Source organism: Podarcis erhardii (genome assembly GCF_964252035.2).
Source record: "Podarcis erhardii genome assembly, chromosome: 7".
NCBI classification, from domain to species: Eukaryota; Metazoa; Chordata; class Lepidosauria; order Squamata; family Lacertidae; genus Podarcis; species Podarcis erhardii.
The window spans coordinates 37,340,821-37,366,480 of NC_138511.1; the positions used below are offsets into that span (position 1 = coordinate 37,340,821).

Sequence of the window (25,660 nt, forward strand, 5' to 3'; positions counted from 1 at the left end):
CGGGTCAGTTTTTTCAAGAAGGAAGAAGACTCTCCCTCCTCCCCCAGATGCTGCGATGCCATGCACACTTACCTGGGAACAATCCCCATTGCAAACAGTGGGACTTACTTCTGAGTAAGCAGGGCACAGGATTGAACCTACCCTTAAAAGTTGGCTCAGATAGGATAACATTGAACACTTAAAAGTTGGCTAAAATAGGATAACATTCCCCCCCCCTTGAGAAAAAAAAGAGAGGAAGGTGGGGGCAGGGAAGCAAAACTCCTGGAAACGGGAGGAAGCATCCCCAGCCAGAGAGAGAGAAAAGTTGTTGGGGGTTGGAGCGCATTCCTATAGTAACAGGAGCGGCGTGCTCAGTCCCAGCTGGTTGCTAAGAGGGTTAAAAACTGTATCCAAACAGCTTTTCTGGTTAGGCTGGGGAAGGTGGAGAGCGTGCGAGCGGGGGGGGGGGGGAGCGGGTGGAACCCTTGCCACATGGGCCGGCTCATTGGGCGGGAGCTGCGGAGAGACAAGGGTCTCCAGCAAATCAGCGGCTAATTGATTAAGGCGAGCTCGTTTGAATAGAGCTGGCCCTGTGCCAATCGCCTTTCAAAGAGCCCCCTGTATGATTAATCGCAATGCATTATTGATAATCACAATTATAGTAAGACACATGCGCGGTGCGCGGAGGATCGGGCAAGCGGGAGGAGGCGGCGGGAGAGGGAGGGGAAGCGCCAGGAGGAGGAGGAGGAGGAGGAGGAGGAGAAGGAGGGGGGCCAGGCTCGATTTCCGTAATTTTGAGAAGATTTTTTTTTAGTAATTTTTTATTCTGCCCCAGCTGATGTTTGCGCCAGCATGTCGCGGAGGAAACAGGCGAAGCCGCAGCACTTCCAAACCGACCCCGAGCTGGCCTCGAGATCTCAGCGCAATGGTGAGCTTTTTTTTTTAAGGGGGGTGAGCAGTTGCGTCCTGTTGGGGTGGCTTTTTTTAAGGGAGGGGGGGACCTTTTTCTAAAGAAAAAAAAGGAAGAAATCGCTCTCGCTCGCTCTGTCCTGCGCGCGATTTCCCTCACTTCCGACCCATAGAACGCTAATATATGTCTATCTCTTTCTTGTTAAAGCGATTATGGATCCCCCCACAAACAATCGGAACAAACTTACCTTCGGGGTTAGAGACGGTGGAGGGATGAGAGAGAGAGAGAGAGACAGAGAGAGAGAGTCAGAGAGAGACTTTGGAAGCAAGAGCGTGAAGTTGATCAGCTGGAGTTGTGACTTCTTGCGGACGGTTCGAGTCCTGGGTGGTTTCCTTCCTCCTCTCTTCCCGCCCCCCTCCTCAAGCCCCGTCGCTGCCCTCTGTGGATCTTTCCCTCGCTGGATCGTTTTCGATCTGGCAAGCGGAGACCGGATCTCTCTCAATTAGCCGCACCGCCCCCCTTCCCTGAACACGCACGCTGCCACTCGCACGTTGATCGGAAGCGGAGTTGGGGATTTCTCTTTCCCCACCTCCCCTTTGGGGAAAGATGCGCAGGACCTTGACGCCCCCTTCTCTTTCAGGGGGTGCATCTCTGGGGGCCTGAATCTTAAAATAAAACATAGTTTATCCAAAGATCTCTCTCTCCCCACCCTATTTTTTATGGTCTTTTTTCGGCTTCCCTTCCCAGCCTTGCCTGAGAGGGCTGCCCTGGAATATTGCAACTTTCCCCCCTCCTCTCTCCAACGTGAATTGTAGAGGAAGTTAAAAGGTTGTGTGTTTTTTTAATCCCACGTTTTCCAACAGCGGGGTAGGTGGGGGGGTTGGCAGCGCCTCCTTCGCTCCCGGCTGGCCCCGATGGGTGAGTGAGAGCGAGATCTCCTTTTCCTGGCACTCCTTCCTCTTTCGTTTCCTTCATCCCCCTCTCCTCCTCGGCGTGCCCAGCTGGCCGGCTCGGCTTCTGCTCCGCCGGGCTCCACTCTCGCGTTGAATTTTCTTATCGTCGCGGCGGATCTGTGTTCGAGTTTGTCCTTTTCGGCTATGATTGCCTTTGGGGGGGGGGTGTATGCCAAAGGTTCTTTGGCGCGCACGGGAGACTTTGGCGATCGTGGGAAATTTCCATTTAAAGTGGTGTTTGTGTGTGTGCGCGCGCGTATCTCGGTATGTGGCGGCCTGCCTTTTAGTGTCTTTGGTATTGATAATGCGGGGGGGGGGTAGAGAGAGGCCCCCTGTTTTTACCTGTGCCTGTGAAAACCGTGTGACTTGCTGAATTTGGGGAAGGGGGCGGCGAACGAAGAGGCCTGTCGCTGCGTGCATGGATCATCAGCAGAAAGTGGGGGCTTGTTGTGGAAAAGCCCCGAATCCAAGGGAAAGTTTTCTTTTCGATGCCAGGCTTGTCAGTTTCTCCTACGGGCAGAGGAGGAGGGCACAGCAACGTGTCTCTTGCTCCAAAGTTGTTTTGTGGGGTTGTTGTTTTTTTGGGGGGTGGCGGCGGCGTTTGGGGGTGCGCTATGCTCGGATCGTCAGCAGGAGATGTAAAGTTCTCCGTTTGTTTTTAGCAGAGGAAAGTGGGGGGACGAGAAGGCACTGTGGCAAACCTAAGAACGGAGAGCGTCCCTGCGCGACCCTCCGTTGCTCCTCCGCCGAAGAAGCAATGGAAGGTGGCCAGGATCGTTAGGGGAGGATGGCAAGAGAGTGGAGGAGGTTTGTGGACGGAGTACTTTTCCCAAGGAGGCTTACTCGGGAGTAAACCTTTCTTGAGTTCACGGCACTTGTAGAAGTGCGAATTGGATTGTGGTAACTCTTATTTCGTGCCTGTGTGTTTTGGAAAAATCTTTTTCATCTCCTTCAATTTCTATACACAACAGATAATGCGCGTGAGTTTGTCAGTGGATTCAATGTCCGCATGTAAAGTATGCAAAATGCGTGGTTGCTTTACACTTTTTTCCGTGGGGAGGGGGGTTGAGAGAGGCTGTAAAAAGAGAGAAATTGGTGGTGGAGGAGGATGGCCTGCTTTGCCCAGCTCTTTCAAACGTGCAGTTAGGGTGGCACTTCAAGGACAGTGGGCAGCCTGATAAAAGCTGACTCTAAAAATCTTCAAAGAAGGATGGTGACCATGTTGTGTTTCCAATAATACAGATTGTATAGAAAGAATATATATATATATAGTGCGGGAGCTCTTCAATTTGATTTTTTATTTTTTTATTTTTGCAAGGAAACAGTCCTAATCCTCCTTTTTAACAACTCTTCCTGACCTCCCCCTCTTGCCTTCACACACATATACAAACACCCTGCACGTTTCCAGAGCACATTTCTGTCTGTCTTAAGGGATTTGGCCAGGGGGGTGATCTGCAAGAGTCTGTGTGGAGTGAGTCACCAATAGAAGCTGTGCCTCTCCCACAGTCCCATTTAAACCCCCAGCTTAGTCATTAAAAGTAGCAGTCAACAGACAAGCCCCCTCTAGCCCCCGAACCTTTCAGCATCACCCAGATCAGGGCAGCCAGTGCGGAAGGCATGGAAGTTCTTTCATTTGTCCTTTTCATGCCAGCTTTATGCCACCACCCCACTTTTTTCCCTTTCTTTTTTAGTATTTCTCCCCGTTTCCATCAGCTACCATATCCTCATCCCTCATTCTCCCCCTCCCTCCCTTTTGTACCGAAGAGACCTTAGAAAAGTTCGGCAACAAATTGTGCCAAAGGAACTGCAAGCAAGTTTCTATTTCCCTGGAAAGAAAGTGTCCCTTGGTGGTTTTATTATAAGGCAACTTTTTGGCATCTTAAAAACAACAACAAAAATTCATGTCCTATCCTTTCTCAAATTCTTGACATGCGTTGGAATTCTTGTAAGAAAACTTCTTGACCTTTTTCTTTTGACTTTGGATGAGTTGATGTCCCTTCAGTTTATTATCTAAACTCTCTTCTCAGAAATCGGTTGGGCACATATATTTTGCAACTTCATTTTTCTGCCACCAACTCCAGGTTGAAAATTCAAGAATACACTTTAGATTGCTCCTTTTTCTTTTTATCTTTATTTCTCGACAAGAGCTCCAAAAGAAGAACTCTGTGGTCTTCAAGCTGGATCAGGGATAGGAATAAGCAAGTTTATTATCTTTACCTTGTTGGGTGCAAGAGAGGGGACTGTTTCCCCCCACAAAAATAAAAATTTCTACTACTCTTTGATAGGTCAAGGCATCTTCGATTTGTTAAGACCTAGCTAGTTACATTTCTCCACCCTCTATATTTTAGTCTCTGGGTTCGTTTTCTTTGTACGCCTCTTCCAAAACCACCCTGCTGCAGAGTTAGGGAGGAAATTCATCTTGGGGAGTTTTCATGCCTGTTGCTAACTTGATGTGCTTAAAATAACTAGATTTCATCAAAGCACAATGATACGAAGACAATACTGGTCCAGCTCTTTTTATTCACTAGCTCACTTGAATTAACTATATAATGCAAGCCAGTTTTTCTCAACCCCCCCCCCTTTTTTTGCTAGTTCATTGTTCTTCGGGAAAGCATTTGTAAGAGTTAGCATTTCTAACAGCTATCTTAGTCTTTCTTCTTCTCCTCCCTCCCCTTCCTTACTGGTAATAGATTTAGGTTATGGCTCCCTTTACATGCTTGGACAATAAGTTTGACTAAGTTGCCTGGAGGCTATATTTTGTAATAGTGTTAACAGGATTGAGTGTTGTAATAATATTGGTATACAATGGTGCTGCTAAAGCCTTCAATACGGACAGTTTCCTTCACTATATGACCTATATTTTGATGCCCTAAAATTGTACACAGCCTTTCATATATGTGTGTGTGTATATATATATATATATATATATATGCATTCACAGACACACATACGCTCTTATCAAGCTGAGATTAGGCAGGGTAATTAAAAGCTCAGGAAAGCATGGTGTTTTCTATCACTGTTAATCTAGACATAATTGCTGTGAAAACAAATTATATATCTTACAAATAAAATGTCATAGAATTGCCCATTTAGAGCTGGTTTCATTTTCTGGTTATTTCTCCACCCCCCTCTAGTAATCTGTTTTAGAATTTAGATCTCAGAAATTTTTCGACCTGCAGCTGTCTTCTTTTATTTATTTAAAGAAACACTTGCCCTTCTGTGGCCTAGTTTTTATCCATCTTTTCCTGAGAATTTTATACAGGTACCTTTTCTGACGCTTTGCTATTAAAACTTCTGCTGGCCTTTTCTCATTCTTTTCATTTGTGCTGCTGAAAATATTAGGAACGGTTTTGGTGCTGTTAGGCGAAAAAAAATTCCCTAACAGTGGAAACGGTAGAGCAAACATCTGGAGTTCCAGACATAAATTGTATTCAACAAGTCATTGGCTGCTGTTGGGGAAAATATACAGCTGAAGAGTTGCTTCTTCAAATTTAGGGTTCTAATCTTATCCTCATTTACCTGAGACTAAGCCTTTTTCAAATTCAGTTTGGCTTGTTTTTGAGGAGACATGTGTGGGATTGCACTGCTGTCTAAGGTTTCTAAAATACTTGTTACATTTAGAGTTGGCTGTATACTACCCCTCCCTTTAAGCTTTTTTTTTTAAAGAGGGTAATGGCCTAATCTTAACACAGAAGCAGTATTTCTGGAGCAGAGTTATTCAGTCTATTGCAGAGACTGGGACAGAAGGATAATCCAGAGGATACAAGGTGCTAACAATTCCCTTTGGGCATGGGAAACACAAACTCTGGGATTCATAGTGAACTATTAACCTACCCTGACTATCTACACATTTGACATAATTATCCAAGTTATAATTAATTACATTTTCAATTAACACCATTTGAAATCAGGCTTGCTGAACAATGGTCTCTCTCTCCCCCCCTCCTTTATTACAGGATAAGGCATTTCTTTTCAAAAGACCGAACTATTTTTGGACAATTGCGTATGTCTTACATTTTAACAAAATAGAATATTTGAGACGAGTTCAACACAGGCAGAAATGCTAAGAATAATTCATGAACGGCCCTCAATACTTTGATTCAGAAGTAAATCTTGTTTTAAATGAATGGCAATTGCTTTTGTACAGATGTGTTAAAGTTGCAGTAATACAATCAGTGTGAAACAATTTTGAGAGTCTGGGGTTGTGTTCGCGAAATATCGTCCTTTGCCCCTTTCCGAGCTGCATGTTTTGCGTCCTCAGAAACCTCATTTAACTTTTGTGCAATCGCTTCCCAAAGTAGCTGTTTCAATAGATTTCCCTTTCCTTTTCTCCCCGTTTGACTCCTGATAAAGATCCTCTCCAGAAGGGTGGACTTCTTAGGTGTAGAAACACCCTTTTTGTTGATCACTGTGGCCAATGGTATCAGCTGGAGAAGGGAGGGGAGAGATGCAATAAATTGATAATAAGCTGGTGGAGGGCGATTGTGGGAAGAAACTTCCAGATAACTGCTGGTAAAGGCAACCTGAGAGAGGGCCCCAATCAACGCCTCTTCTACCTTTTCCAAAAGTGGATAGTGATATCTCAGATATATATATATATATATGGTCCTTTTTCGGGGGGGGGGGGAGCCAAAAAGTAGACTTGTCTCCCAGCAGTGTCTTTGCTCAGAGGGCTATTAGTTGGGGATGTTTGGCCAATCCGTGCAAGGGGGAAACCTCGAAGTGTTTGGATGTTTTAACCTTTGCCAGCCTCCTTCCAGTCAAAGGTGACAAAGTTCAGATCACAATATGCAGTTCAATATCTTGCCGGTGACCCCCAAATAGAGTCTTACCAGGCGCTTAGCAGGAAGCTGCTAGTTTATTTTAGCTTCACCTTATCAGCCCCGCTGCTTTTGCTAACTCTTATTCCCTTGTCACCCCCTTGGACGCCAGACCCCCAAAGAGGGGATTGACAGCCAGTTGCCACAGTGCCTTTGCCTCCCCCCCCCACTCCAAACAACAGGGATTTGGTTTCTTGTTCCTTTGCCAATGTTTGCATAGCCAAAGTTTAGATATTGCTTCTCTCCCCCCCCCCACCTCTCTTTCCCCTTCTCTTTGGTTTCTCACTGGAACAATGAAACTGCTCTCAACTTTTTGGGAGAAACTGTTGCAGCAGGAACCCCACCTAGTGTTCATTTTGATTCAGCCATAGGAAAGAGTTCTTTTATTTTAAGTAGCTACGTAGGTAGGTCCATTTCCCGGCTTTTAAAAATAGAAATGCTCTTAAACAGTGGAAATCAATTAACAATTGGTTTAATTGAAAGGTGCGTCTGTGTATTTGATCTCGGGTGGAAGAATCCTTTTCTGAGGGGTTTCAAGGGATGGTAGCAATAGTTGTTTGCTAGTTGTTGTAGGGAAGGATGGAAACTGTTGGGAAAAGAGGGTATATATTCTTAATATATAGCCCCTATAATGCCTCTACTATGAATATTAATACAGCTGTGATTCCCCCCCCCCAAGTTCATTTTTAAATTAGTTATGAGAAGGAAGAGACTACGTTTGGCCTTGATTTGCATATGTATATGCTAACTTATCTATCAACTTTATTCTTGTAATGGAAATATCAATGCGAAGTTGTTCTGTGAATGTTCAGAAATGCATTCCAAAGAATATTTATTCATAAAGTGGAAAGGCCTTGTTCAATCTCATTGCTTTGCAGATAGACACTTAGAGCGAAAAGGGTTGCCTCTGCTCCAAGATTTGTGGAAGATGACTGAATGTTTGAATTTTTCTTCTGAAGTTTTTGCCTCAAAGCAGTTCAAAATTTCTCCCTTTGGAGAAAGCAATCAAGTTGGCATGAATAGTTAAGGTTAGCAGCAGAATTCTTGCAGTTTCTGTAGGAACCTATTGATCCTGCTCTTGATTGGTGGATGTAGGCCTTGGAAAGCAAAGTTATCTGGGTGGCATTTTTCCTTTTCTGTTTTAAAAAATAGGCGTCTGCTATTGAAACTTCATTTTCTTATAAATACATCTCTTTGAATTTTCCATTTCAAAAGTGCTGCCTGCAGATATATTATCATGCTTCTTTTTAACAAGATCTATAAAAGATTAAATCTTTCTGTCAGGTGATAGGCACAGTTGCTTTGGTTCATCATGTTGCCAATTACTCTGATTAAAAAGCCATTAAGGAAACACTGCCTTAATTTTTGTTTCATTTCAGGGTTTTGTTTTTTTGAAGAAAATATGACTTTAAAGTAGTGGAAGCTGCTTTAAGCTGTAATGTATTTCGGTTTCTGAAATTTCTAAGCGTGTTGTTTTTAATGAACCTGAGAAGCAATTGTGAATTTAGGTTATTCCTGATTAGCATGTGAGCATTTTCCCCTGCGTGTGCCAAACAGTGGTAAGAGGAGACAATGCCAGTGTCAGTTTTAGAATATTTAGCATGCACATATCAAATTTGTTGAGGAAAAAATAATCACTAGGTATTAACGCTGGGGAAATAAAGTTTCCTTAGCATACGTCCTTTGGTACAGGTTTTGTGAGAAAATCTCTTAGTTTTGTTTCTTCTTAACTGGCCCTTATGAGTGCAGTATAATATTACTTTATTTTTTAAAAAAGCGATGGGTACTTTAAATCCTGTAACTGGAACGTGTTGTGCTGAGCATTGCAACTTAAGGTAGCGAAAGAATAGCGAGCGCTGCAACTTGACATGGAGGACATGTGTTGCATTTTGTGTGCAGCGAAGTATCAGGCAGGTAAAATAACAGGGCCTTTGTAAACCAGGATTATAATAATCTACTGCAAGGGTGAAGAAAGGGAATTGGAACAGGTTTTAATTTTCAGTACAGGCGTGCTAAATATTTGAAGCAAATCCACTGTCATGTGTACAATTCATCAGTTGGTTTTCTGATTTCTCTCTTCTCTCTCCCCCCCCCCCCCGCAAGTTATTTAGTTTTGAATCTGTCATTATTTGTCTAAGCACAGCTGACCAAGCAAAACCATGTTTTAAAGTGGGCTTTATGTTTTGATAAATGTGATCTGGTTGAAAAGTATTTTCGACTGAATGTGGAGCTTAATAGAACATGCTGACATAATAGTTTTAATGCATTTTGTTGAAAATGTGTGAACAAACAGAATAGCTTTTGTTCCTTCATAATTGGCTGTAAAAGTAGATGGAAACATCACCATTACATATGGAAATGTGGAAGAGAGAAAGGAATAACATTTTCGGTCGGCTATATTCAGAATTGGATTCCCTGGTTTTAAAATAAGCATCTAAAATGGATGCCTCATTTGAAATTAGTTGTCAAAATACAATGCTCTAAATGGAATGTTTGTCATGATGGATCTATATATTTTATTCTGCACGAAACAGGGAAATAACTAAAGCAGTGTATGCAAATAGACTGCATTTAATATTTCGCCTTACCTTATTTTACGCCCATGAAGCGAAGTACCAAAATTGCAGCCTTAATATGCTAGGATGTGACAAAAGGCAGGGCAACCAAATATTATTATTTTAAAATGGATTGATAATTATCCTTTCCCAGTAAAAACTTTTGTAGAGGGCTATCCATTATTTTTTTAAAAAAGAAAATAATGCAAAGACTGTGTGGCATATTTGCTCCACAGTATATCTTGAAGCGAGTTCATTTACTCTTCTGTATAAATGCAGAACTCTAAAGTATTTGCTGTTTAAGGAAACCGAGTGCAGTTCTTTTTCTCTCTCGGTGGGTCCAATGGCTGTGTAAACTTGGATCAGTTTTAACTTGTAAAAGCAAACCCTTCTTCACCCCCCCCTTTTTCCCAGGAACTTTTAATGTTCGTTTTCTTCTGAGATTTAATTTGGAAGTCATGGAAACTACCTATTATCTGATTTTAGTGTTGCAGCAAAACAGGCAGGGAGGTAATCCTTGAATTAAACGAGCTCCACCCAACCTTCCCTGGCTTTCTAAATTGACCACACACAATCTGTACAACCAAATTCTGTGTCCTCATGCTGAGAAAACAATAGGGAACCATCCTTTCTTTTGAATAAGATCAGCTAGTTTGAAGTCAGAGGCTTCTTCTTCTTCTTTTTGTAACGATTAATTTACAAATGGATCTCAGCGATAAGAAAAGGGAGCAACCAGTGATAACAAACATGAAATGAAAGGGGGTTCTTCTAATGAAAGGTTCCGAGTTATCTGCTAAACAATTGACAAGAGTTAAAAGCAAATAGTTTTGATATGCACTCAGACAAGGGAGATTGCAGAGGGTTATCAACCTTAACAACCCAGATTGATTTCTTATTGTATAGAAACATTTTCTCTTAACAGCTCATCTTCTCCCCCCCCCCTTTGATGGTTTCTCTACCCCCCCCCCCCTTTCCCAGAAATGTAAAGTTTTTAATGCTGCTTTTATAGATATGAGGTCATACTCTGATCTAATCTCCATGGTTGTAAAGTACAATGACTGCAGGCAGTTGTGGGATCTTGTATACTGACAATGGGGTTACCCAGAGATTTACACTGGTACCACTGAGGTTAGAATTGGCATCATAAAAGGCAACTTAACGCCCCGATCCTAAGCACATTTAGTTGGATGTAAGTCCTAAGTGTTCTTATGAAGAAGTTGCCACATTGAATTCAGTGGGGCTTACTTTGGAGTAAGTGTGGAAATCTGTGCTGGGGACCTGCAGTTCTGGATGAAGCAATTGACTAGCAAATTAAAAAATGCATAACATGTTGAGGGCGACTTAGGGGCTTGTGGAGCTATATAGCAGAGTGGGAAGGACTCTGCGGTCTTCAAGTAAGCATCATAAGTAGGATTAGGCAACAAATGCTTGATTGTGAAAATATGAATATTATTCTTTGACAAGGGATTTCTCATTTTTTTCCATTTTATGTGTGACAAAGGCTTTAGATGCTGTGGGTGAACTTTGGAAGGGAAAACCAATGCTTTGTAGGAGGATCAGAGTTAGCTCTGAGTTATGCAGGAATGGGAAAGCTAGCTTGTTTGTTTGTTTCTCGTTCATGTCAACCTGAAGCTTGGGCGATATGTGCTCCCCCCTTCTCTCCCCCCCCCATTCTTTCTTGACAGCAACTGATTGGGACCTTGAACGACTACAAATTAGTTTAGTGACGGGGTGACTGTCACTGATATCTTTGAATCGGTTGAGGATGAACAAGGTTGACGGGGAGCTTGAGAGTCTAATGAGTCCTTCAAATGCTTGATTTGCCACTCGGTGGACAACTAGGCAATAAGCAGTATGAAACATTGGAAATCAATACCTTGCTATGGAATTTCATTATGCCCCAATGTCTTTGGTTCATACTATTTTATCTTTTGATGGATTATCTGGAGGAAATGATCATCTGAGACACAGGTAGCCATAAAAAGCACCCCTTGTACAGTCTTAAAAATCAGTCATGGGCAACCTCTGTGAAGTCACAATATTGATTTTTTTCACATGTATGGCCAGTCTTGGTCTGTCTTGGTAGTGGGAGAAAGTGGCAGATCTCACCAAAACGTCTTGGAGGGAGAAAGAAAGATGCAATGCAAGGCCTACAGGTTTCTTCTCTGGTGCTTGAAGCCATGCACTGTTGCTAGGAAGTGATATTTACAGGCTAGGGAAGCAGGACACACAATCCCTAGATGGAAATTTGCATGCTCTTTCAGTAGCTTCCAACACCCCAATTCTGGCACCAGTACTGACTGCCTGAACCTCCCACCTTCCTTTGCAGACCCAGTTAATGCTGTTATTTGCATGCTGTGTGCAATATTCCTTTACTCTACAATAGCCTGACCTGATAACATTAAAAACAAGGCTAAAAAATGGAGGAAAAATGGAATGAATCAACAATATGTTGTGCTGAATACAAACATAATCAGCCACAACATGCGAAATGGTGCCTGGTGCACTAAACGACGCTCTTCGTTTTGGCCGCCTCCGTGTGTGCAGAAGTCAAATTGCATCTTTTGCTCCATCTCATCCAGAAATTTAATTTCTATGGATCATCTAGAAGGGGCCTGAGAGTTTAGGCCAAATGCAGTCTACAAGCTGCTCTCTAGATGGACTGCAACTCCTATTATCTCTGACTATTGACCAAGGCAACTGGGACTGATGGGAGTTGTAGCTCAAAATATTTGGAAGGTGCCACATTGGCTACCCCTGCTTTAAGACCATGTGGCTGCACATTGACTTCTTTTTTAAGTCACTCACGAAATAGGGAAAGTAACTTGTTTATCATGGACAGGTACCAGAAATATCAGGCAGAAGTTGGGGGCACAAGCAAAGAGTGTAGGAAAGTGAAGGGGGGGTTGAAGACTAAGCAGGAAACCTTTTTGAGATAGGTGCGCTCTAGCAAATCTTAACATTGCCTATCCTACAGACCAGATTTGTGTTTCTGCTCAGTTGCTAATCTTGCTCTTTTTCTTACCCCCCTCCCTTTGCCTTGATGTTTTAGGAGACACGCAGAAGGGTCAAACAAATCGAACCACCAAGGCGAAGGATGCCCACGTCTGTGGCAGATGCTGTGCTGAGTTCTTTGAACTATCGGATCTCCTGCAACACAAGAAGAACTGTAGTAAAAATCAATTAGTTTTAATTGTGAATGAAAATCCTGTTTCTCCTTCTGAAGCCTGCCCTCCCAGCTCCCCTACTGATAATCCTGACGAGCAGAGGAATGACACAGTTAATAACATGGATCAAGTAGACCGCAGCAGCCATCCTGAGCATAACAACAAACTTGACAAAGAAGAATCCATGGACGTGGAGGCTTCCGGCGTTAGTAATGGCACTAGCGGCAGTTCCCAGAGCGCCAGCGATAGCGTTGTGAGTGGTAACTGCTCCACCATGGGTACCTCAGCTATCACAACCTCTCTACCTCAAATAGGGGACCTGACAACGCTAGGCAACTTCTCGGTCATCAACAGCAACGTCATCATTGAAAACCTTCAGAGCACGAAAGTGGCGGTCGCCCAGTTCTCGCAGGAAGCGCGGTGCAATGGCGCCTCGGCTGGCAAGCTGGTCATCCCTTCCCTCATGGAGCAACTGTTGGCATTGCAGCAGCAACAGATCCATCAGTTGCAGCTGATTGAACAAATTCGTCACCAAATATTATTGCTGGCTTCGCAGAACGTGGACCTGCCAACGTCTCCCAGCCCCTCTCAGAGCACGTTACGAACATCTGCCAACCCCTTGTCCACGTTAAGTTCCCATTTATCCCAGCAGCTGGCTGCGGCGGCTGGGTTGGCACAAAGCCTAGCTAGCCAGTCTGCCAGCATCAGTGGTGTGAAGCAACTGCCCCCTATACAGCTACCTCAGAGCAATCCTGGCAACCCGGCAATTCCATCCAGTAGCGGCTCATCTCCAAATATTAACCTATCTGCAGTGGCAATTACGGCACCATCCTCTGACAAAGGGGCTACAAATGCTGGTGGCCCGCAGCTTGGCAGCCCGCCAGTGACGGCGGCGTCCTCACCAGCTTTTGCAATAAGCAGTTTATTAAGCCCTGTATCGAACCCTCTTCTACCTCAACCCACCCCTAGCAACTCTGTGTTCCCCAATCCTTTGTCCGGTCTTGGAACGCCTGCAGAGGATTTGAGCTCCTTGGCTGCCCTGGCCCAGCAAAGGAAAAGCAAGCCCCCCAGCCTGGCCACCTTCGAGGCGAAAAGTGCTTCAGACGAAGCATTCTTCAAGCATAAATGCAGGTTCTGTGCGAAAGTGTTTGGGAGCGACAGTGCCTTGCAGATCCATTTGCGTTCTCACACCGGGGAGAGGCCGTTCAAATGCAACATCTGTGGAAACCGGTTTTCCACCAAGGGGAACTTAAAAGTCCACTTTCAGCGCCATAAAGAAAAATACCCTCACATTCAAATGAACCCGTACCCTGTGCCAGAGCATTTGGACAACATTCCCACAAGCACAGGTATCCCGTATGGAATGTCGATACCGCCCGAGAAGCCTGTAACAAGCTGGCTGGACAGCAAGCCAGTGTTATCCACTTTGACGACGTCAGTTGGCCTACCGCTTCCTCCCACAATTCCGAGCTTGACCCCTTTTATCAAAACAGAGGAGCCTCAGCCTATTCCCATCACTCACCCTTCATCTAGTCCCCCATGTTCTGTGAAAAGCGACTCTGGCTCCATTGATCCTGCTGGGAAAAACTCCAACGGGCATTTAGTTGAAGGGGAAGCGGGCCCCTTGCACTCCTCCAGTGACAAGCCAGAGGAAGGCACCCAGATGCCCAGCGCCTCTGCTAGTCTTAACAGTTCTGTAACCTCGCCGGCAGCAGATTCAGGTTCCATCAATGTGGTCACTTTCACCAATCCACTGATGCCTCTCATGTCGGAGCAATTTAAGGCCAAGTTTCCATTTGGGGGGCTGCTGGACGCAACGCCGACCTCTGAGACCTCCAAACTGCAGCAGCTAGTGGAAAATATTGACAAAAAGGCAACCGATCCCAATGAGTGTGTCATTTGCCACCGAGTTCTTAGTTGCCAGAGTGCTTTGAAAATGCACTATCGCACACATACTGGTGAAAGGCCCTTTAAGTGCAAAATCTGTGGCCGCGCCTTTACGACAAAAGGAAATCTCAAGACCCATTACAGCGTTCACCGTGCCATGCCCCCTCTGAGAGTGCAACACTCCTGCCCGATCTGCCAGAAAAAGTTCACCAATGCCGTTGTGCTACAGCAGCACATCCGTATGCACATGGGCGGACAGATACCCAACACACCTGTGACAGAAAACTATCCCGAGTCGATGGAATCTGACACGGGTTCTTTTGATGAGAAGAACTTTGATGATCTGGATAACTTTTCTGATGAAAACATGGAAGACTGTCCTGACAGCTGCGTACCAGATACCCCGAAATCCATTGATGCATCTCAAGATAGTTTATCATCTTCCCCATTGCCACTGGAAATGTCAAGTATTGCTGCTTTAGAAAATCAGATGAAGATGATAAATGCGGGGCTTGCTGAGCAGCTTCAAGCAAGCTTAAAATCTGTTGAGAATGGGTCGGTGGAAGGGGACATCATGACGAATGATTCGTCATCCATTGGTGGCGATATGGAAAGCCAAAGTGCTGGGAGTCCTGCTATTTCAGAGTCTACCTCTTCCATGCAGGCCTTGTCCCCTTCCAACAGCACGGCTGAGTACCACAAGTCGCCGTGCATCGAAGAGAAACCACCAAAAATGTTACCGAACGATTTTGCCAATGGTTGGCCTCCAGCCCTTGCAAACGGTGGTGCTTTGGATTTGACGTCTGGCAACCCCGAGAAAATGATTAAGGAAGAGTCCTTGAGCATGCTGTTTCCTTTCCGAGACAGAGGCAAGCTGAAGAACACGGCCTGCGACATTTGTGGCAAAACGTTTGCATGTCAGAGTGCCTTGGACATTCATTACAGAAGTCATACCAAAGAGAGACCATTTATTTGCACAGTTTGCAATCGTGGCTTTTCCACAAAGGGTAATTTGAAGCAGCATATGTTGACACATCAAATGCGAGATCTACCATCACAGCTGTTTGAACCCAATTCAACCCTTGGCCCCAATCAGAACTCTTCGTCAGTGATGCCTGCTAACTCGCTCTCGTCTCTGATAAAGACGGAGGTTAACGGTTTTGTACACAGCGCTCCTCAGGACAGCAAAGAGATGTCGCCTGCCCTGGTTCCTTCGGGGCCTCTGCCACCTTCAGCTACATCGCCAGTCTTGCTTCCGGCTCTCCCCAGAAGAACGCCGAAGCAGCACTACTGCAACACATGTGGGAAAACCTTCTCGTCCTCCAGCGCTTTGCAGATCCATGAAAGGACTCACACCGGAGAGAAGCCTTTTGCCTGCACTATATGTGGAAGAGCTTTCACAACAAAAGGCAACCTTAAGGTACTTCCCTCCCCAACTCTATAGTCATAATATTCTGTCTTGCTTTTGACATCAACTTGCACTTGACATATTTGGGCCTGGTTTGTGCATAACCATGGTTTATTCAACAAAACACAAGTTTTCCCACAGATGATCAAAACAAGCCACCTCTTGTTTCTGTTTTCCAACTTCTGACTTATTCCTTTGTAGTTTGGTTGAGTGTCTTGGGTGGGGTGGTCAAACAAACCATGGTTAAGGGAAGGGTGCTGGGTTAGCGCAGTAAGGCCAAGCAACAGTTAAAAGAAACCAAAGTTTGTAAGCCACCCATGAGTCATGGCTTCAGATTCAGGTTTGTTGGCAGAACATGCTGGTTCACACATGACACTACACCATGGTTTAATAAATTATGGTCTAGCATTGTGTGTAAATTGGGCATTTGCATTTCATGCTGTGTATCCTGTCTTTTGTCTGCGGTCTTCAGGAGAGTTCCACATTTTTTACATGGCAAGCCTAAACCCTTCCTGTACACTGATACTCCCATGTAAATTGTGAATGGAATACACTCATTTTCACATGTATGGAAACCTGGGCCAAATTGTGTTTTGTAGCACATGTTCTTAGATGGACCTCTTCAATCCTTTTATGGTTCTGTGATGCGCATACCCAGCAATGGTGCTTGCTGTATGCAATGGAGGGGCATTGCCCTCAGATTACTGATACCTGATGGCAAATATAAAGGAGCAGGAAGCTCTGTTTTGGGGACTGATGCTAAGGCAAAAGCTGTGTGGGGTGTCAATATGTGTGTATGACTATACCATGCGTTACCCCATCTACTTATAAAGAGAAGGATTGGTTTGCTTTCCCCAGGACTTTCAAGTATGATTTTTGGGAAATGGGAAAGGGAGGGGGAAAGCTGCTGCTTCTGCTGAAACTCCAGGTTAGAAAGGTAATCTGGGTATTGCTTCCATCAGTCAGAAGATAAGGCTCCCAGACCTCAATATCCTTCATCTGTACTGTTTTTGGATATGGTATCAATGGTGTCAGATGCCTGGTGGGGCAGATGGCAGGGAGTCCAACAGGAGATGGTGCCAGAGCCAATGATTGGCAGAGCCAAATAATTCTAGTTTTGTCCCTGTCTTCCTCCCTGTTGAGTTTTGTAAGGGCAACACCGAGATTAAAGAGTAGGAAGGTGACAGGCAGTGTCCCAGATTGGCCTAGTGGACCAGCCTCCACTGTGCTATTTATTTATTTTAAAATATTTATAGGTTGCCTTTCCAGATGAAGGCCACTCAAAGTAGCACACAACAGTATTCTGTGCAGTGAATTTCTTAATCTTTTTTCTCATTTGCCAAAAATGTTTATTTCTTTTCTCATAACCCAACTTATTCTCCTACATTACCCATGGGAGTGTACCAGTGTTAGAAACTAAGATATATAATCTAATCACCAAATGGCGCCTTAAACCTAGGTTACAATCACCACAATGAATTGTCTAGGTGTCGTTCCCCCCCCCCCCCATTGATTTTTTAAAATCATTATTATTTCATTTCATTTGGTTACCTATTTATATTCCATAGAACAAATCTCAGTGTGGTTTACAACACATTAAAACATCAGATAAAACAATGCAGAATAAAACAAATACAAGCTTCAAGGAAAATCTTTCAAATCCTTCTCTTAGTGACATTTTGCTTTCCCCCGTCACCAACCTGGTATCCAGAGATCTCCATGTGGTCGCAATTGCACCCGCAAAACACACCTGGTGCCTGACTAGTTTCTAACACTGGAGTGTGCATGTGGCTTCTAAGTCATCACCTATCCAGGCACTAATCACCTTAGCTTTAGCAAGATGATGGCTTCCTGTGCATCCACCTCAGGCTTCACCCAGGAATGTATTCTCAGTTCCTGGCCAATTATTTCCATGCATAACAGCTAGAAGCATATTTGCATACATCTGTGTTAATCTAATCACTGTTTTGTGTTTTCAAACTCCCCCCCCCCCACTTTTTGATGAATACAGAATTTTATAGACTCCCCAATTAAAGACACTCAGAAAGTGTACTTTGTATATATACAGCAAAATAATCCTCTTGTTACAGTTAAATTACTCTTTTCGTAATGTTAAAGCAGAGCACCATGAAGTCCTAAATATGAGCAAGATCCTAGTTTTGATTGCAAATCTAGCTGATGTTTCTTACTGGCATGTGTTGAAAAAGCAAATGTGCTTCATTTATATAACCAGTGTTTTTTTTCTTTAAAAAAATGTTTAGGGGTACTCCCATTTTCCTACTCATATTGAAATACTGCCCCTCAGTGAGGCCAAACTTAAATTCACAAAATGTTTAGGGGTATGCGTACCTGTGCGTCCCCCCCCCCCGAAAAAAGGACTGTATATTACACTGGTGAAGCACTTTAAAATGCACATCTCCCCTCCACCCCTTGCAGATGGTCTTTTCCTCTAGAGATTTTTTGCAGAGGCGATACAAGATGAATAACTACTTTCAGGGCATCCGGCCTGCACATGTTAAGCTCTCCAATGAGGAATTAGTGGAGGATTCTTTCAACCAGTTTAACTGGACATTTATAAGGGAAAGGGGTGTCTAATAAAGTAGTTGGCATTGTGATGGCAGTGGGTGGCGAAAATAGATCGAACTGTGCATGGCCACGCTAAACAAAACACATTTAATAAAAGCGAGGGGTTGTAAAGTCCATCTTGTAGGCAGGAGAAACTTAGGCTGTTAGTTGAACCAGATGAGCTGTCGTTGGTTACTGATTAAAAAGAGGAATTTTAACCTTTTAGCCTTTCGCATGGCCTTCTAGAATGGGAATGGTCAATGTCTGTATTCTAGGAAGGGGGGTACACGCACACATTGCTATCCAGGCAATGATCTGAGGAATGAAAGTGTATATTGCAGCATAAAGGGCTTCCCTGCAAAGTGGTTAAGCTCCACAGTAGAGCTGGGTGGTGCTCTGTTCTGGCATCAGAACCCAGGCATAGCATGCCCAGCAAACAGGTACTTCAACGGTTCTCTTGCCTCTGAAATCCCAAAGAATGATGTCTCATTAAAGGTGTGAACTGGCTCTATTTTTGCACAACTTTCAATGTTGTTTCCCCAACCCCCTTCCTTGGCAAGTGCAAAGCGTAGGCGGGCTGTTTGAACCTTCCTCTTGGTGTTTGCTTGCTGCCTCTTTCCCCTTCCCTCCTTTATTCAGTCACAGAACTTGAGGGAAGTCTGGTAGAGTTCCTACATGGTCCAGACACCAACCAGAGCCAATCCTACATAACTTCAGCAAGGTGCCTGTGTTATACATCCTCAAACTAGGCTTAGGGAAAACTGAGGTGCCATAGACTGCCCGCAGCCCGCCAGCTGACCATCTATCTGCTATAGATCAGGGGTGGGGAATCTCAGACCCAAGGCCCAAATATGCCGTGCCACAGGACACCCTCCTTCAGTCATATCCCTCCCTCTCAAGCCATAACCCTCACCAGCATGGCTTGATACCACCTTTAGGGGTTGTTTTTTGCTTGGCTAGAATGTATCCTTGCTCTCTGATGATGCCTCGCACTTGCCTGGATTGAGGACCAAGAGAGAGAGGTGTGTGTGTAGAAACTTGCCCACTTTGCAAAACTGTGCATATATTTCTATATATCTCCACCCACTTTGGTCTCTGGCTTGTGGCCCCTGGACAGTTGCCTAGAAGGGAATGTGACCCATGGGCTCAAAAGCTATTCCCCACCCCTTCTGTAGACAGCAAGAGCCAACAATGGCGATGCAGTGTTTTCAGGTATTTTTGACCGCTGTGAAAATAACGCCTGCCGCTGCTAACCAGTCTCTCTTTCAGGTTCACATGGGGACGCACATGTGGAACAGCACACCTGCCCGGCGAGGCAGACGGCTTTCTGTGGATGGCCCCATGACTTTTCTCGGAAGCAACCCTGTAAAGTTCCCAGACATCTTTCCAAAAGAGTTGGCCATGAGGTCTGGAAATGGAGACCCATCCAGCTTCTGGAATCAGTACGCCGCGGCTCTCTCCAACGGCTTGGCGATGAAGACGAATGAGATCTCGGTCATTCAGAACGGTGGCATCCCTCCAATTCCTGGGAGCCTGGGCAATGGGAGCAGCTCCCCGATTAGCGGCTTGACAGGCAGTCTGGAGAAGCTCCAGAACTCGGAACCTAACGCGCCTCTAGCTGGTCTGGAGAAAATGGCAGGCAGCGAGAATGGGACTAATTTCCGCTTCACGCGCTTTGTGGAAGACGGCAAAGAGATTGTAACCAATTAGGACACGTGTTACGAACATTCCGGCAGATATTGCAACCTAAGGTTGTGCAGGTTTTTGTTTTCTTTGGAAGTTGGGGGGGGGGGCGAATTGACAAAGTGACATTAAAAAAAAGACATTCTTTTGTACCCTGTTCGACATCTAGAGTTCTAAAAACAGCTTATTTATTAGTGATATAACTTTTTTTTTTTTTGCTTTGCAAACACATGCAAGCATTAACTTTGGTCTTCTGTATTTTGAACTAAATACTAATTGACTAGAGTGCTGTAACATTTATGGCAATGCAAGTCTGTTCAGCTAGGTGGTCTCGTTCTGGCATTTAACTTATTTTCTATATCCAGTTTAACATGAACTTTTTGTGGGGGCGACACATTGCCTCCATAATCCATTTCTCCCACCCAGCCATCACCCCTCCCCCTCGTAACAAAAAGTCTGTATATGTGTATACTTCGATCCCGATGGGAAAAAGAGATTTATCGGCAAATACGTTGTTTAATTCTCCAAACAGATTTGCGCACAGGATTTGAAAATGGACAATATAAAATTCAACTATATGCATCCTCCACAACAGGCTCGATTTGTTTTTTGGTTTTGAAATTTTTATTCTAAAATTAAAACAGCTTTTTTTTTGGTGGGGAGGGTGTGTGCGTTAAGACTTAACTTTCTCCCTCCTTTTTGAATTGTCCTTCATACTGTACTTGAGGTTTTTGTTTTGTTTTGTTTTTTTACTGAAGTTGTCTTAGATGTTAATAAGTTTCTGTACAGTAAACAAGCAAGCAGATGATTAGAAGAGGTCCAAAAATGTTTTTGGTCGTTTGAAACGTTTTGCCTTGTAGGTATATTCATATAGAGGGAGAGAGAGAGAATGGGGTGGAAAGTGCTGGACGTTGTGCTGCTATAAAAAGCATCTTGATCAACCTTCCATGGACAAATTCAGATGCTCCTGTATATACAATGAGAAATCTCGAGTTCATTAAAATGTACATATGTTCCCCGTGAGCTCAAACCCAACTTCTTGACCGAGAGAACAAGAATAGTGTTTGTTTTATTTTGTATTAGGTCTGGGGGGTGAGTGGGAAGAATCCTTTGAACTGTTACATGCACTTTCTTGGATAACTGAAAGGAAATAGGTCCAGTTACTTCTAACATTTAATACTTAACTAACAGCAGAGATACTGTAATTTTACGCGAGTAATCAAATACATTTTTTTTTCATCAGATGACGTTGGTAATTTTCTCTGTGTTTGTGTTTAAAAGTGAGGGGCTTTTCTTCCAGAACGGCTCTGGATGTGGCCCTTTGTGTTGTATGTTCCTTTTAAGAAAATAAGGGGATGTGGTATATGACATTACACACAGAGGTGTACGTGCAAGTATACTACCCCCCCCAAAAAAAAACCCCTTCATGGTCAATGTTCAGGAAGGATGATGGGAGCTGTAGTAAGATGTAAGCTGAGACAGACTCACTTAAGTCTGTTAATTTCTGTCAGTCTAGTGAATTTGGTTGGCTAGAACCCACCTTTTTCTATTTATCTCTAATCCCATTCTGGGACTGGCTTCTCTATTTTCTTCTCCTTCAATCCATCCTTCCCTTGTCTTTCTCTCCTTCCAGTTAATTCTCTTCCTTCCCTTCCACTTGTGTGGATCTTCCCTCCATCGCCTTTCTTGCCGCCTCTCCCTTTTTCCCTTTCCTCCCCTTCAACTTGGTAAGCTGCAACCACCCTCTCCAGCTCCCACCTATTTGACCCATATATCGGAAGCTGCGATGGCTGACATCGGCCCACCCAAAAGCCATGCAGGTGGGACCACAAAGCTGAGTTCCATCTGAAAGGAAGCGAAGGCTCCCTAGCAGTTCCCAGTCCCCAATGAGAAAAACACTGCTCTTGAGTAGGCTTGTAAATGACTACTTGTGGCTAGTCAGAATTTCCTTCAGGACAACCAAAGTTGATTGGATTGTTTTTCACCTGGGCAGTCAATCTACTACAAATGACCAAAGCAGGCATTGTGTTGAAAGGGCTACTAACTTGAATAGACATTTTTACAAGGCTTCTCTAGAGCAGAAAGGAGTTTGGAACTTTCCATAGAGTATACAAGAACTTTAACAGATTCTTAGCCTACCTAAGAATACAAACAGATGTATTTGATGGATGTTTGAATGACCTCAATAGGGATATCATCTAAAACCAGTTTGAAGTCCATATCGTGATTCTTGTTTTGTAATTTTTGACCTGGCAATATATTGCGAATCATGATGTATGTTAGGGCTGAGCGATGTCTTTCAACATTGTGATATATCACCAGTTAATCATCACAATATACCAATATATCGTGATGTCTGAAATAAGGATGTAACTATGCAGAGGTAAATGGGGTAATGTCCTGGAAATTGCTACTACTAGGTTTCTAAAACTGATACATTATTACTTACCTTTAACATATCATTACAACTGTTATTTTATAGAACAGAGGAACAGGGACAGAAGGAATCATGAGAGAAGCAATGACTGGCTTCACGGCTATTTCCACATCACACTTTTTTTTACATAGCACACCCAAGCATCATGATTTGCAATATATTGCAGTGTTGAATATTATGAAACAGTTACCACAATGTGAATGTCAAACCGATTTTGGACAATGTATCAATACATTGCCCAGCCCTAATACGTGTGTGTATGTGCGCTATGCAAAAATCACAATGCAGGAAGAAACCGTGAAGCCAGCCAATGGCTCTACATAGCTCCATCCTTATTTCAGACATTGTGATATATTGGTATATTGTGATATTTAGCTGGTGATATATCATGATGCTGAAAACCAGATATCTCCCAGCCCTTGTCCTCAGATACTGTATATTGGGATCTTCATGGAGGATAAGGCTATCAGGTGCTACTAGCCATAATGGCTAAATTCTACTTCCACTGTTGGAGGCAGGGTGCTTCTGAATTCAAGTTGCTGAGGATCACAGATTGAGAGAATGCTTCTGTGCTCCGGTCCTATTTGCAGTCTTCCCAGCAGTGAACAGAATACTGGACTAGATAGATGGGCCTTTGGCCTGATGTAGCAAGGCTCTTCTTATGTACACTATTTGATTAAATTACCTTTTTACATGCTTGCTAAGAGGCTAGTTGCTCGGTCCCTGCTCCTGCCAACCTAGCAGTTCGAAAGCACGAAGTGCAGGTAGATAAATAGGTATCTTCCGGCGGGAAGGTAAACAGTATTTCTGTGCATTGCTCTGGTTCACCAGATGCGGCTTAGTCATGCTGGCCACATGACCCAGAAGCTGTATGCCGGCTCCCTCGGCCAATAAAGCGAGATGAATGCCGCAACCCCAGAGTCTGCCATGACTGGACCTAATGGTCAGGAGTCCCTTTACCTTTATGTAAGAGGCTAGTAAGTTTAAGTTTCTATGCTGGGCACAGAGAAGTGTACTTTTATATGTAGCCAGCATAGAAATGCAGGGCACCAGCCTCCTTGCTTAGTACCAAAAATAAAAATAAAAATGCAGACTAGTAACAATGCTTGTTTTAATGTGGAATTCAACAGGTTTCTTTTAATTTTTTTAATGTAATGTTTTCATGGGCATTAACTATTCTTATGAGAGTTATTTTGAAGTTGGACGTTGGGGAGAATGATTGGATAATGCTGATATTTCAAAGTGCCAATTGGAGAGGACTGCTTCCTTGCTTTTTTTATATATAAAAGATGCAGGTAGATCTATAATTCTAGTGCACCTGCTTTGGGAAATGCTTTGCGGGGTGGGGAAAACTAATATTGGGAACAGCTCCCAACATCCCATCATGATCATTGGCCATGCTAGCTGAGGCTGGTGGGAGTTGTAGTTCAGCAACTTTGGGAGGCCGGGCCAGATTAGGACCTTGAGAGATCCTCAGCATTAAAAAGATTATGGTGCCCCCCCCATGTAATTCAAAATAAGAACAACACTAACCCATGAAATATATTTTTTAAGTGACGCAAAACTTTACTGTATACTGAAATGTACATTCATGTCTTGAGCAACACATGACAGGATCTGATGTCCTTGTGGTATTTCAATCTATATTATTAGTCTGAGTGCACCCCTTGGTTTAAGTGAGGATAAGTAAAGAACAGAGAACAGCAAAATGGAGAAGAGTGTGGAGAGCGTAAGAAAGTCTAAATTCTGTTTTTCCCCATGACGACAGCTTGAAGTTTTTGGTTTTTGAAATACTGAATTCTTTCAAAAATCTCTCTCTTTTTTTTAAAAGTGCTCCTGCACTGCTGTGCCCTAAGCTAGGGCTGCCATACACCCACAGTTTCCCAGACTTACCCAGGATTCATCCACTGAAAATAGCTTCTGGGCAGAATTTCCAAAAATGGTTAAAATTTCCAGGAAAATCTGTGTGTATGGCAGCCCATATGGGAATTGTTGATTTTCCAGCGAATTTCCTAAAAAATAGCACACACACACACACACACACACACACACACGAGATTTTGCCAAAAAAAAAAAAAAAAAAAAGCTTTACAACTTTTGTGTCCTGATTTTCACTTTTTGAAATATGGTAACCCTACCCTAAGCATATGGTTAGTCCAGCACTGTCAGCACAGCAAAGATTCCCCACATCTAATATTGGCTGTGTTGCCTGCACTAAGGTCCAAGCTAGACATGTTACGATTAGCATGCACACACCACCACCACCAGGCTGCAGTTGTGGGAAGCCTGGGCAGCCACGGGGAGGGGAAGTTGTAACACTTTCTCCCTCTCTCCTCTCCACAGGCTTGACCCAACCCAACCCCAGCCTGCCCACCCCCCTGAAGCTGCTATTTGCATTTAAAGAGGCTTCCACTGAAATGCAGTGAGTAGCTTTAATGGAAAGGGATATCGGTATTGGGACCAGTGCTCTCTAACTTGTTTCAATTTGCAACAATTTCCAAGTCTGGTGTTTAATTTCCGCCCTTCTCCCTTTCTAATTAACAAAGGTACCAAGGAAGCTGCCTTATTCTGAATAAGATGGTTGGTCCATCCAGCTCAGTGTTGCCCACTTTGACTGGCAGTGGCTCTCCAGGAATCTTACCTCAGCCCAACCTTGAAACTGGACCTGGGACCTTCTGCATGCAAAGTACAGGGTGAGTCCTTTAAAAGAGGCCCGGTCGATACAGAGTGCTCATGTTCCATGGGGTCTCTTTTAAAAGACTCAAGCTGTATATGCTGCAGCTACAACCCTTTCCCAACCCTTATTCCAGCATATTATTTTATCAATCCTTTAATCAGTGGGCAGCTTGACATCTGCATGTTTCTTAAAAAAATAATAAAATAAAAAAAAAAATGGCACCCTGATTTCCAACCAAATACAGTGGTACCTCAGCTTAAGTACTTAATTCATTCCGGAGGTCCGTTCTTAAGCTGAAACTGTTCTTAACCTAAAGCACTACTTTAGCTAATGGGGCCTCCTGCTGCCACTGTGCCGCCGGAGCACAATTTCTGTTCTTATCCTGAAGCAAAGTTCTTAACCTGAAGCACTATTTCTGGGTTAGCGGAGTCTGTAACCTGAAGCGTATGTAACCTGAAGCGTATGTAACCCAAGGTACCACTGTAAAAGAAAAGTTCTGTACTCAATGCATTGGCCCTCTGTTTACTATACCTGGCCTGAGCAAAGTGAAATGTTGAGCTGACTCCTTTTCACATGTGTTAATAGCTCTGAAGAGGTTTTGGCTCTCCGGTTTGCAAAT

General features: G+C 43.8%; 1 protein-coding gene across 2 annotated transcripts; it reads left to right on the forward strand.

The window, feature by feature from the left end:
• The first annotated feature begins 734 nt into the window (after window positions 1-734).
• SALL1 (spalt like transcription factor 1) lies at window positions 735-20,950 on the forward strand. 2 transcript variants are annotated; one of them, XM_081870158.1, is made up of 3 exons: window positions 735-907; window positions 12,270-15,691; window positions 19,514-20,950. In XM_081870158.1, the coding sequence occupies exons 1-3, from the start codon at window positions 832-834 to the stop codon at window positions 19,952-19,954; spliced, it is 3,939 nt and encodes a 1,312-aa protein (XP_081726284.1). In that variant the 5' UTR covers window positions 735-831; the 3' UTR covers window positions 19,955-20,950. The 2 variants fall into 2 exon arrangements, with proteins under 2 accessions (XP_081726284.1, XP_081726285.1); XM_081870159.1 differs by lacking the exon at window positions 735-907 and adding an exon at window positions 1,789-1,807.
• The last annotated feature ends 4,710 nt before the right edge of the window (window positions 20,951-25,660 follow it).